Source organism: Equus quagga, chromosome 1 (assembly GCF_021613505.1).
Source record: "Equus quagga isolate Etosha38 chromosome 1, UCLA_HA_Equagga_1.0, whole genome shotgun sequence".
Taxonomy (NCBI): domain Eukaryota; kingdom Metazoa; phylum Chordata; class Mammalia; order Perissodactyla; family Equidae; genus Equus; species Equus quagga.
In genome coordinates, this window is record NC_060267.1 from 43,529,090 (window position 1) to 43,544,480 (window position 15,391).

A 15,391-nucleotide genomic window follows, 5' to 3' on the forward strand; every position below is an offset into this window, starting at 1 on the left:
TTGGTTTAATCGCCTTGGATGACATAGTTTGCTCTTTCCAACCAATGAAATACTTGAGAGACCAAATGAAAACCCACAAAGAAGTATCCTCAAATCCTCCGTCATTTCCCTTGAAGAGTTCAATAATTTGTTGCTTCCTTGAACTTTTACAACACTCTCCAGGTAACGATTTAGTCCTGGGCTCAGCCCTTTGTACCTTATCATGAAGCTTAAGGCCATCTACCTGCGCGGCTCCTGCAGAGTTATCACATGCAGCAGCAGCCAGATCCAGCTGGAGTAGGCCACAGCTTGGAGTAGGTGCTAGATATTTCTAGAGTCTTCTCTCCCTGTCTTGCCCTTCCTCACACTCTCTTCTTTTCTCCATCTTTTTCCACTGTCCCTGCCCCCACCCATCCTGAGGAGTTGTCCACTGCAGGGAGTTGACATTGCCTCCAAGCGTGCATTGAGATGGGCTCTTGAGCTGTACTGTGATGCCCCTTCAGCCTCTCACACATCCGCTTCCCACCAACTCTCAGAACCATGATGTCCTGAGAGCCAGAGCTACGTCTCCCATATCTGCCTGTTGAAATGTTGCCCAGCCTAGAAGACCTATCTCAGATGCTGTCTTTGTGATGTTTTTTCTGATCCCATTCCCACTGGCTTGGAGCTCCATCTCTCCCCTCCACCATCTGTTCATGCTTTGAGGGCAGGGTCTCTATCTTACTCATCTTTCCATACCCAGACACCTGGCACAGCACTTCTGTCCCCAGCAGCTACGTAATTACATGCTTATTAAGTTTAATTGAATTCTTTGGCTACTTCAATTCTATTAGAGATGAATCAGAAGTGTAAGGTATGTATTTTCACATAATGCAGTGTCTGGCCAGCTTGGCCAAATGAAGTTTCTTCCTTTGTTTTTTAACTCTATGGCGTGGGTCCCAAAGAGTTGCAAATTCAGAGTCTCCGATGTCTCACTAATGATGGAAAAGCTGATGATAGTCATAGATTGATTTTTAGTAAAATGAATCATGAAACTTTTCTGGAAAGACTGGTGATGAGGAAGTGGGGACCTGGTCTGCTCTAGTTTTTAGTAAAGTGGCTGATCTCCTGTGTTACTGAGGCAGCTGCTGAAATGAGCTCCTCTAGAATTACCCAGTTTGAGTGGCCCAGTTCAGTGCAACAAACACTTGTGCCAGTCTCTGGGGACAGGGAGAAAGATAAGGGGGAGAGTTAGTTCCTCAGAACATTCTTCAGAGGACTCCTCTTAAGTTAGGATGTTGACACAAAGTTGCGAAAACTATGATGAAAAGAGGTTCTAACAAGATTATGGCACAAGTAGGGGAAGTAGTCAAAGGTGGTATCTTTTTTGTGTTTGGCCTCCTACCAAGAAATACCAGGAGAATCTCCTCCACACCCTCAACTTGCTCCTTTTGGTGCTAGAAATTGAATATGCTTCCAGGTCAAGGCTGTGGCAGAGCAAAGTAAGATGCAGTCCCACCCTCAAAAATACCAAATGGCCCGTCAGCTAGTAATTGTTTGGAACTTAAGATGAACCACAAAACAATGATGATGATGATGACTAGCACTTATGTAGCATTTAAAATGTGCCAGACACTGTTCAAAGCATTTTATGTATGTTAAATTATTTAATCCACAATAACACTGTGAGGTATGTATCATTATTATCCCCATATTATTGGCATGAAAACTTGGGCACAGAGAAGTTAAGTAACAAACTGAAAATCACAAAGCTAGTACGCAGGAACCAGGATTAGAAACCAGGTTCTCTAATTACAGAGTTTGTGTGCACATACACGCACAAATGGATTAATCACTATGGGAAATATGAAAGGAGCCAGGTATGGTCTCAGACCCAGAAAGTCAAAACAATTAGGAAAGAGTAGGAGACAGCACATGACAAATGGTAAGTGATGTGGCATTAACATAATTGAAAAAGATTCAGGAAAAGGTGGGTGTACATGTGTCTCCATGATTCTCACGTATGAACACGTGTGGCAGATGTGAAGGTGAGCAATTCCCCGCCAGCTTGGGAGGAAGGTTACTGACTTGACACACTAAGGAGCTGAATCTAAATCGAGCTCGTTCATGATGTGGATACTAGTGTTAGCTCTGTAGGAGGAGAACTCAGAAGTGTGGAGAAGTTGGGAATCTTGCTTATGGTCGTACAGCCTAGCAGTAGTAGAGTCAAGCTCTGAGCTCAGAATTCAAAGCCTCTACTCTTAACTGCTATACTATATGGTTCCCCCAAAAGTGTAGGACCCCTCAATGGGCAGGATCAGTTGAGGCCTCCACTTCTGATGTCAAGGTCTTTCCCTGCTCTGAAAGTCAGAAGGAGTCGAAAAATCTAGTCCCCCTCTCACCCTTTGAAAGAAAAATTCTCAATAATTCTAGCCCAGTTACCTGCCTATACCTCCACCTGTCTTCTCTACCATTACGTGGACATCCTCAGCAACCACCTCTGAGTTAAGATGAACGTTCTTCTGTTTCAGGGTTTCTCAGCCTCAGCACTGTTGACATGTTGGGTTGAATTAGTCTTTGTTGTGGGAGCTGTTCTGTGCATAGTAGGATGTTTAGCGGCATCACTGGCCTCTGCCCTCTAGAGGCTGGCTGCACCTTTCTCTCCCCTAGTGGTGTGACAACCAAAAAAGTGTCCATACATTGCCACATGCCCCCGGAAGGAAAAATCACTCCAGTTGAAAAACACAGCCCTGTTTTGAAACGGACTGAAGAACTGAGAGGGCCTAGAACTCTGGATGGGCTGGGCAGGGTGCAGTGCTAGAAACTTCAGGTAAAAGTATGCATTTTTGGTTTCTTTACCTGAGTGAGCATTATAAGTCAATAGCACACAAATTATTTTTTCCAAAAAATAGAACTTTATTTTCATATAAATCATTTTAATTTTAAGAGCCTATTCTTCCTTATGGCAGAAAACGTTACTATAGTCATTTCAGTAAACTTACTAATTTATCATTTAAATGGAGTCAATTCAGAATGTTCCACTCCTCTTCCAAACACTTTTCCCCAGAATGGGTTAGCGTTAAAGAGGCATCTTGGAGGGAGAGGAAATGTTTAAGCAGTGGTTGTCCTGTGTCCTTCTCTGGCATCCACTGCAGTGGAACAATCTCCTTTAGTCTTTAGTTTGGGTATTTCTCCATCCGACATCTGATGAGGCTTCCGTGGTTGCCCTGTTCTCCACTGTGTAATCAATACCACCTGAGCTTGCAATATTCACCACAAGTAGAAGTCCCCTGTCCCCAGCAGGTCTATCAGCTCAGTGTCCACTTATTCTACCCTAGGCCACACAAGAAAACATTTGGCTGCTCCCCAAAACTCACGGAGGTGTACAGGGGTGCTATGTTTGGCTTACGAGCCTAGGCAGTCCAGGTAGCCATCTCTACTTCCCCATGGAATCATAGAGCGGGAAACTGTAGGGTTATTGCCTTCCTGAGCAGCGAAATCAAGTCATCAAACTCACCTGGAGTTTCTGCATTCCCTTTACCTGAAGTATGAGGCCAGGGCAGAGGGTCCCTTTCTTGTCACCTGCCTACCTGTCTAGCTTTTTTGCTGTTCTCTCCCCCAGGTTTAGAGGTGGTGGGAAGGGAAAAGTGACCAACTTGATAGTGGAATTGATGTGTCAGAATAAAAGATATATAAACAAAACTTAAAAGCAATAATTCAGTTTTTAAAAAATATTTACAAATAATTTGAAGGAAAAGCTCTCATGAAGTGAAACTTATTGAATTTAAGGACCATATAAAAAATATTTCAAAGGATTTCAATGTTGTTTACCTAACTGACAATAAAACTCTATTTTCATTTTATTAGTTTCAATTCTGGAAACTTCTAGATAAAGGATCTCTAAAGTTCCAAAGTATAGGGAACGAAATTCCCATTCTTGGAATCTGAGTCACCTCCTGCTTACAATGCTGACCTCCCTAGGTCAGTAAAAAGCATCAAATAAAAACCACAACTAGGGCTTTCAGTAAACTTCCAGTCCAGAGGGTGCAAGAGGCTCACAGTTTGACCCACTTTGTTCCAAACTTATAGCAAATGATAGAAAAATTATATAGAAAGAGAACCTCATAATAATATAGCTGAGTCCCAAAGCCAGATTAAACATCTCTTGAACCAGAAATGAACCAGAAAACAGGGTGATGAAGTATGGATCTGCCGGGCTGCTGGCATGAAGCAGGCAGAGACAACCACCCCTGGTGACGGGTGAAGGCCTCAGTGCTCTGAGTGAGCTGAGTCAAGGCTGGGAAGCAGGACTAACCTTGCTGCTTTGACTGTTTATTGAAAGAGGAGGCTGCAGGATAACTTCTACTGATGTGCATCCTAGTGTACAGATTTATAAGAAACCATGAGCTTGAAGCAGGGGCACGGCTGGGGCAGCAAGAACTGAATTATCCATGTGCTGGTTCAATTACAGATATATCTCCAATATTCCATAGGAAAGAAGTCCCAGAAAGCCACTGTAAGACCTGGAAGGGAGTCAGATGGAGGCACTTAGAGAAAAATGAGAGCAGAGAGAGAGAATATAAAAAAACAAGTAACTAAAAATGCCTGGACACCAAAGTTGCAAAATACACAAAGAAATTGAATGTTAAGAAAAACAGTCAACAAAATCAATAATAATAATACACTCCAGATTAATTTTATAGGATGAGTTAACAAAGATTTTAAATATGCTTAAAGCACTCTAAGTTATAAATGGAACAAAACTTGAAGAAGAATTTATGAAACAAAAAAGAAGAAAAAGGAAGAAATAAGACAAGTAGATATTTTTAAAGAACCTGTTTGAAATATTATAAATGAAAATTATGGAAATTTTTAAAAAATATCAATAAATGGGCAACTCTGGACTGGACATAATCAGAGAAAAAATCTGAGTCAGAAATTAGTATTGAGGGATTTACATAGTATACAGCCCAAAGAGATAAAGGGGTAAAAGCGATGAAAGAGCTGTTATTAGATAGAGAAGTTTAATCAAGAAACTCCAGCAAATGTCTATTAGGAGTCTCAGAAAAAGAGACTAAAGGAATCGCAGATAAGCAATAGTTGTCAGTGTAATAGTTGAAAATTTATCAGAATTGAAAAAGACAAAATCCTTAGTTGGAAAACACAGCCTATTAAATTGCTACAACATAGTGGGTGAAATTACAGAAAATTGAGGTTAGAAAGAATATTCTTAAGAGCTATCAGAAAGAAAAGACATGACTACACAGGAATCTCAGCCAGAATGACAGCATACTTCTCATCAGCAGCAATAGAGCCAGAAGATATGAGGATAATATCTTAAAAGTACCAAGGGAAAATAACTAACTAGAATTTTATAACCATTTAAATCATCCAAGAGCAAGGGCAAAATAAGGATATTTTTGGATGTACAGATTAAAATGCTTTACGACACACACTGTTATAGGATATACATTAACAAGATTAGCAGGAGGGAAAGATTGGGATATAAGGAGCAATAAGTAACACAAGAAACAGAGAAGTTAATAAAATTTGATTGTAAAAGTTAAAATATAAAAAATTTTAAAATAGAAATAATTTTTTAATTGAAAAAGTAAAATTAAATCTTTGAACAATAGCATAATGGAGGGTTGTCATTGAGCAGTTGAAGCTTGCTAAAATATGCATCATGTTTGGAGGAAGAGAGAAATACAAAATTTATTTAGACTTTATAAGAAAATACATAGTTACGAATGTTTTTTAAAATTTTTAACGAGGATCACTAATAGAACAGAAATATATTTTACAGCTTCTAAAACAGCAGAAGTAAAAATAAGGATAATGAAAATGTTATCTAAACAAGGAAAACATAAAAGGAGGACAAAGAAAGGGATGGTAAATGGAAAACAAAAAAGATTGTAGAAATAAATCCCAGCATATTAAAATCACAATAAATGTAAATGGATTATTTTCATTATTTAAAAAATGTTTAAGGGACCAGCCTGGTGGCATAGTTGTTACCGTTCACACACTCCGCTTCAGTGGCCTGGGGTTCGCAGGTTCGGATCCCAGACATGGACCCAGCATGACTTGTCAAGTGATGCAAGCCACACTGTGGTGGTATCCAACATAAAATAGAGGAAGATTGGCACAGATGCTAGCTAGTGACAATCTTCCTCACACATGAAAAAAGAGTTTAATTGAGGAGATGTTGTTTAAGGGTATAAACTTGCAAGTAAGTTCAGGAGATCCACTGCACAGCATAGTGATTACAGTCAACAATGCTGTATTATAAACTTCAAAGTTTCTAAGAGATTAGATTTTAATTGTTCTCACCACAAAAAAGAAATGGTAACTATGTGATGTGATACAGATGTTAGTTAATGCTATGGGGGTAATCACATTGCAATATATAAATGTAACAAATCAACAGTTTGTACACCTTAAACTTACACAATGTTATATGTCAATTATACTTCAATAAAAAAGTGTTTACAGAACAGCATATGAGACACATTTAATTTTTTTAAAGTAAGTTTTAAAATAAAGAATCCTAAATAGCCAATAATCTTGAGGGAGTGGAGATTAAAACAGAAAACATGGCAAAATAGAATGGCTTAATAAAGTTGGGTGATGGATACTTGAGTGTTTGTTACATTCTGTGCTTTTCCATATGTTAGAAATATTTCCCAATTTTAAGTTGTGCATTTGATTTATGAAAAAAAGACAGTAGGGAAAGTTTGTAATAGGGGACATCCTAGTTAGCCACAAGTACGGGTAATTTACTGTGATGCAGAAATCCAAGAAGAAAAATAGAAATGTAACAGTTTTCATCTATCGTTTCAGGCACATGTTTGACCACTTCAGAAACCTCTACCCACAGCTGATTCAGACACCTTCCATCATGAATAAAGTGCGGGATTTTATGGCGTATGTATAATGGCTTTCCTCTTCTCCTTGTTATTGAGGCTGAGGGGCCTGAATCTGTCATTTCAGACAGCAGCTTTCCTTTTACCAATTTCTTTTATGTCTCTTAGGCAGGACTCTGAACTTTGTTCCTGTAGTAGGTATAGCACTTTTTGGTAATGGCATGAAAACTGGTTGCAGACAACATGTCCCCCAATTTGGGCTCTTTCAGAGGTCAGGTTGAAGATCACGCTATTAATTGCTAACACAACTAGAGGAAGACGCACCAAGAGTGTAAGGCAGGCAAAGTTAACCACCTGGATCACTTCCACTTGGGGGCCCCTCTCTTTGCAGAGCTCTCTCCTCCTCCTTCTTTAAAGAAATTCCTTTTCATGGGCCTGATGACTAATCCTAGCTGGAGTGTTGGCTAATGTCTAAAGTCATAACATCCTCTGAGAATATTTCCATTTTAATGAAGTTTTCTAAAGACTAATAATTCTCAATATTCAGAAAACTTCTTTGATATTTGTGGGATGACAGACTATGAGATTGACTTGGGGACAGAAAGGCTCTTGGTTTGGCTCTCCAAGTCACACACTAGCTACCCTCTTCATCGAATGCTAAGAACCCACAGAGCATCAGATAAAACCAGTGGGCTAGATCCCATGAAGCAATGATATCGTATTCTAAGACTGATCTAGAGAGAGCCTGGACAAATCAGAAATAGCTTTCAGGATACAAAGCTATGTCAAAGCATCCCCTATGAATTGCAGAGAACAACAAAGAGGAGAGACAGAATGAGAGAACTATAGAAAACAAGCCTACAAACAAAAGCTAAGCGTGCTAGGACAGAGGCATTGAGGCAGTTATTAGCAACAACAGAAATAGAATGAACCATAAACTATGAAAGTGATTTGAGAGAAATATAAACATACACAAATTACCCTGTCGTTGAGAGTTTTTATTTTTTCCTGTTGTTTAACTTTACCACTTCTACATACAGAAGTAAAGTCGATCAACTTATCCTTACTGATTTAGGGAGACATGATTTTATATGAAAGTGTTTGGATGGTCTAGCCTTGACTTTCTTAGGTCTCAGTATCACAGGTGGGTAAATATTACACCTGTATTTCAGTTCTAGCTAGAGCATGGAGGAAGCTATGAAGGAAGAGTGGTAGTCCAAGGGAGAAATTAAAAATCATTTAGGATTTGCCCTGATATCCTTTCAGAGTGATTGGAAGGTTACAAGATCCAGAATTAAATTATACTAGCATAAGTATCTGAATGCATAATTTCTAAACGCCTGAGGTTAATTTAGCTCTGGATGAGCAACCATAGAGACCTCTAGTACAACTCTAATTTCTCTTTCAGGAAGCAAGATCAGTGGACCCGGAGTAAGATCAAAGATTACAAGGATGACCCGTTTTGGAGACATATGGGCTATGTTATGGCACAATTAGATGGGCTGTATGTAGGAGCAATGAAGAGGGCTTCATTAGAAGGGATAAAGGTAAGACTTTTAAGAAGCTACTCAGAATTTATATAGTATAGCAGGAATATTGAAAATTATCTTTAAAATAGCTTTCCAATTTAGAAGCAGATCAAATTCGACTAGAGTAGAAATTCCTTGCACACACACACTGTCTTGTCTATCATACTGCTAGCACCAGACTCACTGTCTCACGCAAAATTCAAGCTTAACACACAAATAAACCAACTTCTTTCTGAGTTTTCTCAATCTCTTTCATAGTTTTGTGCTCTGGAGTAGGTTAAAGAGCCTAGTATAGATGTACTGGCTGTTTAACCCAATAACGCTAGTGTTTTAGATAATATGATTGCTAAGGCAAAATGTCTAAGTGTACAAGTTCTAGGCTTCCCATCCTCCACAACATACACACACACACGTGTGCACACATCATAATTTGTTTGGAAAGCTTTACTGACTCTTTGAAGATTCAAAGGTACCATTGAATATACTTTCAAAAATAATGGGAATTTTGGCTCCTGAGGGTAATATGTTATATACACACACATACATAGACACATACACTGGACAAAATATACAAAAAGGTTGTTCATAGAAAAGTGATGCAACAAATTCTTTTTTTTAATTAATTTGTGTTGTGTGAGGAAGATTTGCTATGAGCCTAACATTTGTTGCCAATCCTCCTCTTTTTATTTTTTTTGCTTAAGGAAGATTAGCCATGAACTAACATCTGTGCCAATCTTCCTCTACTTTGTATGTGGGATGCCTCCACAGCATGGCTGATGAGCAGAGCAGGTCCACACCTGGGCTCCAAACCTGCAAACCAGGGAACCCAGGCCACTGAAGCAGAGTGCATGGAACTTTAACTACTCAGCCACAGGGTCAGCCCCCCAAAAATTCTTAGTGATGTGACTTCAGCCTTGCTCATAAGACTGGAAATACAAATTAAAACCATACTGAGAAATACTTTCTCACTTGTCAGTTTGGCAAAACTTCCAAAGTGTGAAAGCATACTCTGTTGTCTAGGCTATGGGGAGAAAAGGCACTTTCCTAAAATATTAGTGGGAATGCAAAATGGTATATCTGCTAAGGACAGAAAATTTGGCACTCAGTACTCAAATCACATGCTCATTTACCCTTTGATCCAGTCATCCCACTTGTAGGATTACCACACAGATTCACTGGCAAAAATACAATATGGCATATGTGCAAGTCTAGTCATCGTAGATAGTTTGTAATAGCCAAAGACTGAAAACAGCCAAATACGTAGAAGACTGGCTGAGTAAATGACGTAGCTGTAAACAGGAATGAGGCAGCTCTCCATATACTGCTATGGAGTGACCTTCAGGATCTGTTAAGTGTAAAAAAGGAAGGTGAAGACCAGTGTGTATCATTTGCTACCTTTTATGTAAGAAATGGAAATAAGATGATAGATAGACAGACAGATTTGCTTATCTTTCCAAGAAGAAACAATGTAAGAATAAACCCAAAATTTTTTTAAAAAATGATTATCTATAAAAAAGTAAGAAGAGAGATTGGAGGTGACAGGGATGAAAGCTACATTTCTCTGAATGTAACTTGCTTTGTACATTTGACTCTGGAACCAAGAAAATACTGTTCTTAATAATAAAACAAAATTTAATTACATATAAGAAAAACAATTCCTAAAATCTGAAAACAACTTGACACAAATATATCTAATTGTATATCAAGTTCATGGCATAACCACACAGAGATCTTTTATTTCAAGTGATCTTAAAAACAGTTATTGCTGTATATCCTTAGTGGGATAGAACCTAAGGATAAGAAGAACCATCAAAAAAACAAAAACAAAAACAAAACAACCTTTAGCTCTATTCAGTAATCTTACTTTAGTAAGAATATTGGTATTTTTATTTTGAGATTTGATGGAGTTTAGTAAATAGATATTGTAAGATAAAGCAAATAAGTAGATATGTTTGCTATCAAGATTTTTAACATAAGAAAAATCAATGAAGTAAAGACTGTAGTTTTTAAAGTTGTTATTTAGGTAGAAAATCAATACTTTTAGCTTCCTTAAAAAAATACATATTTCCTTGCTTTGTCCCCTGAAAAGGTCTAGGAATAATGACAATAGCATTGACCCAGGAGTATTGAGTCTTCCCTAAGAGAATATGACTTAGGCTAGGCAATCATGTCTTAAACAAGATAGAAAAGCACTAGCCATGAAGAAAAAGATAGATAAATTCTGCTAATTAGAATGAATTTCTTTTTATCAGAAGACACTAGATAGTGAAAAGATAAGCTGCAAACCAAGAGAAAATGTTTGTAATACATTTAACTAACAAAGGATTTGTATCTAAAATACATAAAGAACACCAACAAAAAAAATTTTAAAAAAGAAAATACTCAGTAGAAAAATGAGCAAGGGCAAAAAAACAACAGGAATTTCACAGAAAAGAAAACACAGATGGCCCAAAACGTGTGAAGAAATGCTCTGTTTTGAAGAAATGCGTATTAAAACCTCAGTGAGATCCTATTATGCACCAGGATTGGGAAATCTCAACCTCTGCTGGAATGAGTAAATAACTACAACCACTTTGGAAAAGAATTGGGCATTACTTGAAACATTTGAAGATAATACATATTCTACAACTTGGTAAATCCACTCAGAGATTTGAGACACTCTTGTATGTGGGGTCCATGTACATAAAAGTTCACAGTACCATTGTTTTCCTGTAAACTGGGAATATCCCAAATGTTCATCATAAGCATATCGTGATTATATATATATATATATATATATATATATATATATTCGTGTAATGAATGCCATATAGCAATGAAAATGAATGAAGTTTCCACACTATCAACATTGATGAATGTCAAAAAATGATATTGAGCAAAAGAAGGCACACAATAGGATTCTGTTTGTGCAAATTCAAAAGCAGCAAATTTTAGAGAATATGTTGTTTAGCGATTCATACATAGATGATAAAATAACAGAAAAGCAGGTAATGAGCAACACAAAATTTAGCAGAGTGGTTACTAACTGGCAGGGAAGGAGGGAGATGAGGCTGAAGACTTCTAAGGAAAGAGTGATATTCTGTTTCTTAAACTGTGATGTGGTTACATAGGTGTTTATTCTTATTATTTTTCCTTCAACTGTGTATTTACATCTTTATTCTTTCATATGTATGGTATCATTTTTAATTTAAAAAATAAAGGCAAAGGAATTTACAATTCATATCAGAGACAATGAACTAATTTCCCTAATATTCAACTCCTAAAAGTCAATCAGAAAAAGAATAACCTAGTAGAAAAATAAAGCACATGAACAATTCACAAAAAAAACAAATCCAAAGGTTCAGCCTTACTCATAACAAAAGAAATGCCAATATAAACTACAATGAGATACTATTTTTCACTTATCAAATTGGAAATAAACTACATGTTTAATATGCTGTTGAGGCTCTAAGAGTATAGTGGAAACAAGCGCTTTCGAGACAATTTGCCAATATCTACGCAAGTCAAAATCACTTCTAAGAATTTAGCCTACACATAGACTCACACACATACAAAATGATGTTTCCAAGATTGATTATTGTCACATTATTTATAGTAGAAAAAGACTAGAAACCACCAGAAGTCAGTCAATAAAATACTGGTTAAAAATATGGCAATGCATCCATTCATTGGAATACTGTTTAAAAGAATGAGGAAGATTTTTACATCCAATGTCAAAAGAGCCCCAAGATATTAAGATACTGAGAGAAAAAATCTAGGTGAAGAGTAGTGCATGTAATACATCACCATTTGTGTTTTAAAAATGTATTTATAAGACATTTTAAAAAGTCTAGAGATATATGCAAGAAACTAATAGAAGTGGTAAACTGGAGACAGGGTGGGACTTGAGCCAGTGGAGAATGGGAGCAGGAGAAGAATTTCCACTGTAGATCTTCTTATAATTTTAAAAATCTTGGAAAATGAATGTATTACTTTTTCAAAAACCAAAACAAAGAGAATATTTATATAAATAAATAATCAGGTTGAGTTTTTTGGTTTTGTTTTTGTATTTTGGTTAATATGGCTTGTGTGTTTGTCCTCCCACTACCTCTGCCTAAAAACCAGTTTGGTTGTAGATACCCAACCCCTGGCTACTCCGGTGGACTAAATTTTGCCAGAGTAGCGCTCTCTACTTAGCACGAAGTTCAAGTCTGATCATGGCTTCAGGGTTAATGCTGTCAAGTTAGTTAATTAAACGCACAAACTCTAAGCATCTTAATTGAATGTTTTTGCTGCAAAGCACTGATTCTCAACTAGGGGTGATTTCCCTCCAGAGGATATTTAGCAATGCCTGGAGACATTTTTGACTGTCAAAATTGGGAGGTGCTCCTGATATCTAAGTGGTTAGAGGCCAGGGATGCTGCTAAACATCCTACAATGAACAGCCCCCCACAAGAAAGAATTGCTAGGCCCAAAATATCACTGGTGGAGAGATTGAGAAAACCCGCCTAGAGGGATGCACACAGAATGCTCTGATTGTTGTACTCTCTTAGGAGCCATTCCCAAAGTCTGTGGATATCAAAACATGCTAAACTATCTCTTAACTATAAGTTAATAAAAATTATTTTAGACACTCCAAAAAAATCTAGGGTATCTGTTACATTAGGGACCCTTCATAAAGAAATAATTTAATGGATTCCTAACAAGAGGGAAAATAGAAAATGACATCTAACTGTCACAAATCAATGTTAAGTGCAGTCTTTGTCTTTCCCCAGCCCATGACCATGTTCCAGATTCAGTTCCTGAATGCTGTTGGAGATCTGTTGGATCTGATTCCCTCACTTTCTCCCACACAAGTCTACAATTTGAAGTTTTTTAAGAGATGGGATATGGGACATTGCTCTGCTCTTATTAAGGTGAGACACACATAGCAGCCTCTCTTTTTACCCTTGTTCTGGTCCACCCGTGTATGGCAACATCTCATGATGTCAACATGAAGCTCACCCCTGGCTCTAGCCATGTATCAGCTCATGGGGTCCTCTATTGTAGAAATTAAGAACGGAAAGGAACTGATGGAAGGAACTGGAAGTAAATGATCTTACCTCTGTTTCTTCCGCCAGTTCTCCTGTGCTGTACATGCCAGCTTCCACAGTCTTCCATTTGGGATGCTAACACAGAGTCTTTTTTGTACACATTAAAGGTTAATATTGGATTCTTTGGTCATATTTTCCAGTAATAAATATCACAATAAACACCTGAATTAACACAATCCCTGTATATTTCATACCCTTGTAGTCAGTGGTGTATGTGTCTCTGTGTCATTCACTATGATTCTGGCTATAGGTTCTTCCTGGATTTGAGAACATCTTTTTTGCTCATTCAAGCTGGTACACGTATGCAGCCATGCTCAGGATATATAAACACTGGGACTTCAACATCAGAGATAAAGACACCATCAGTAATCGCCTCTCTTTCAGCAGTTACCCAGGTAAATAAATTTAGAGGGGCATTTGAGTAACCTGAGTACTATTTCAGGATAAAACCTTGGTGATTCAGGGTAACTGGAATGGGAGAAGAAATGTTTAGTAGTTAAGTATACATTAATGAAAATTGATTTCCAGAATGCTTTTTGAAGAAATACAGCTCTAATGCTTTTATTTAATAGAATGGTATAAACTAAGTTAATAGAGTTGCCGAAAATTCACTTCAACAAATGCCAGCTGGGTATTTATTAAGTACAAGGCACTTTCCTAGGGTCTATGTTGGGAAGCAAAGATGAGCAAGGCAGATCCTGCTCTCGGTGTCTCCTTGAGGGCCTCTCTGCTTCTCTTATTCATTGCAATAACCCCAGTACTTTAACTTAGACTATGGCACCCAGTACGTAATAAATTTTTGCTGAATGAATGGATGAATGAACGAATGAATGAATCTTACACTAACAAAATAAGTACAATACAGATAACAATAATAGTATTACTAGATACTATGTATACTACAAAAGAAGTGGAAGAAATGTTATGAGCAATTCTAACGGGGGAGAACTCACATCTGATTGTTGCGGAAAGAGAAGAGAGGTTGACAGCAGAGATGAACCATGAAGGATGACTAGAATTTGACCAGGTAGAGATGGATGGGAAGGACAGTCTTTGTAGAGTAGGGCTTGCAAACTCCTATGCCTAAAGGAGACAGGCAGATGATATAAATGAAGAAATGGTGGCTGGTATGAGAAAATAGAAGTGGAAACAGTTGTAGCAAACACATGACCCATTGAAAGGGGGCCAACTGCTCGGCTCCCAACAACTGTTGTCACCCAGCAATGTGGAGATCAACGCTTCCAGATCCTCCAACTTCTCAAGATAGAAATATGGATTTAAAAAACAAAACCAACTGTGGAACCCAACAAAGCATGTCTGTTAGCTAGAATTGCTCTCTCAGTTGCAGGTTTGCAACCTCTTCAGGAAACATCAGTAGCAAAGGAAAGGGGAAAATTCTTACCAAACATCTGAGAGCCCAGCGTGGATGCGATGTGGACACTTTTGACCCTTAATTACATATTTGTGACTTACAGGATGATTATACCAACCACCTGTCATATCTATCTTCCTTTTCAGAGTGTTGTTGCCCCTTCTGGTATTATTGCTCCTGATAGTATTAACACCACCCTATGAGGAATTCCAACCAGGGGTGTAACTCGATGTTTTTCTGTCCTTGTGACCTGATCCTCCCTTTGAGATCACTTTGATTTTGTCTTTGTCGTAGTTTGCTTAATTGTTTTAGTATTGTGGGTAACTAGGGACTCCCCTCTCCAAGTTAGATGGTGCTTTCATTCTTTTGTGCTCCTTTAGACCAATATTTAAGGACAGCAAGAAACTGAGACCCATCGAATATTCGTACTCTTCCTCTTATTTGCCAGAAAATGCAATATTCAGATGTTACATGCACTGCTTTGAAATCTCTGGAGAATATTGTTCTTCTGTAGTCTTAATACTTCTGGATCCCAAAGGTAGTGATGGGGAAGCACATGGAGGGATTTCCTGTGAAACTTATGACGCTGTTAAC

At 37.9% G+C, this 15,391-nt stretch overlaps 1 protein-coding gene across 2 annotated transcripts in view; it reads left to right on the forward strand.

Annotated features, from left to right (window-relative positions):
- PLBD1 (phospholipase B domain containing 1) overlaps window positions 1-15,391 on the forward strand; it is a 50,317-nt gene that overhangs the window by 15,162 nt on the left and 19,764 nt on the right. For both annotated transcript variants that reach the window (XM_046640777.1, XM_046640769.1), the window contains exons 3-6: window positions 6,802-6,885; window positions 8,233-8,371; window positions 13,108-13,248; window positions 13,676-13,820. In XM_046640777.1, the coding sequence (XP_046496733.1) occupies window positions 6,802-6,885; window positions 8,233-8,371; window positions 13,108-13,248; window positions 13,676-13,820 (509 nt within the window). The remainder of the gene's footprint in view (window positions 1-6,801; window positions 6,886-8,232; window positions 8,372-13,107; window positions 13,249-13,675; window positions 13,821-15,391) is intronic.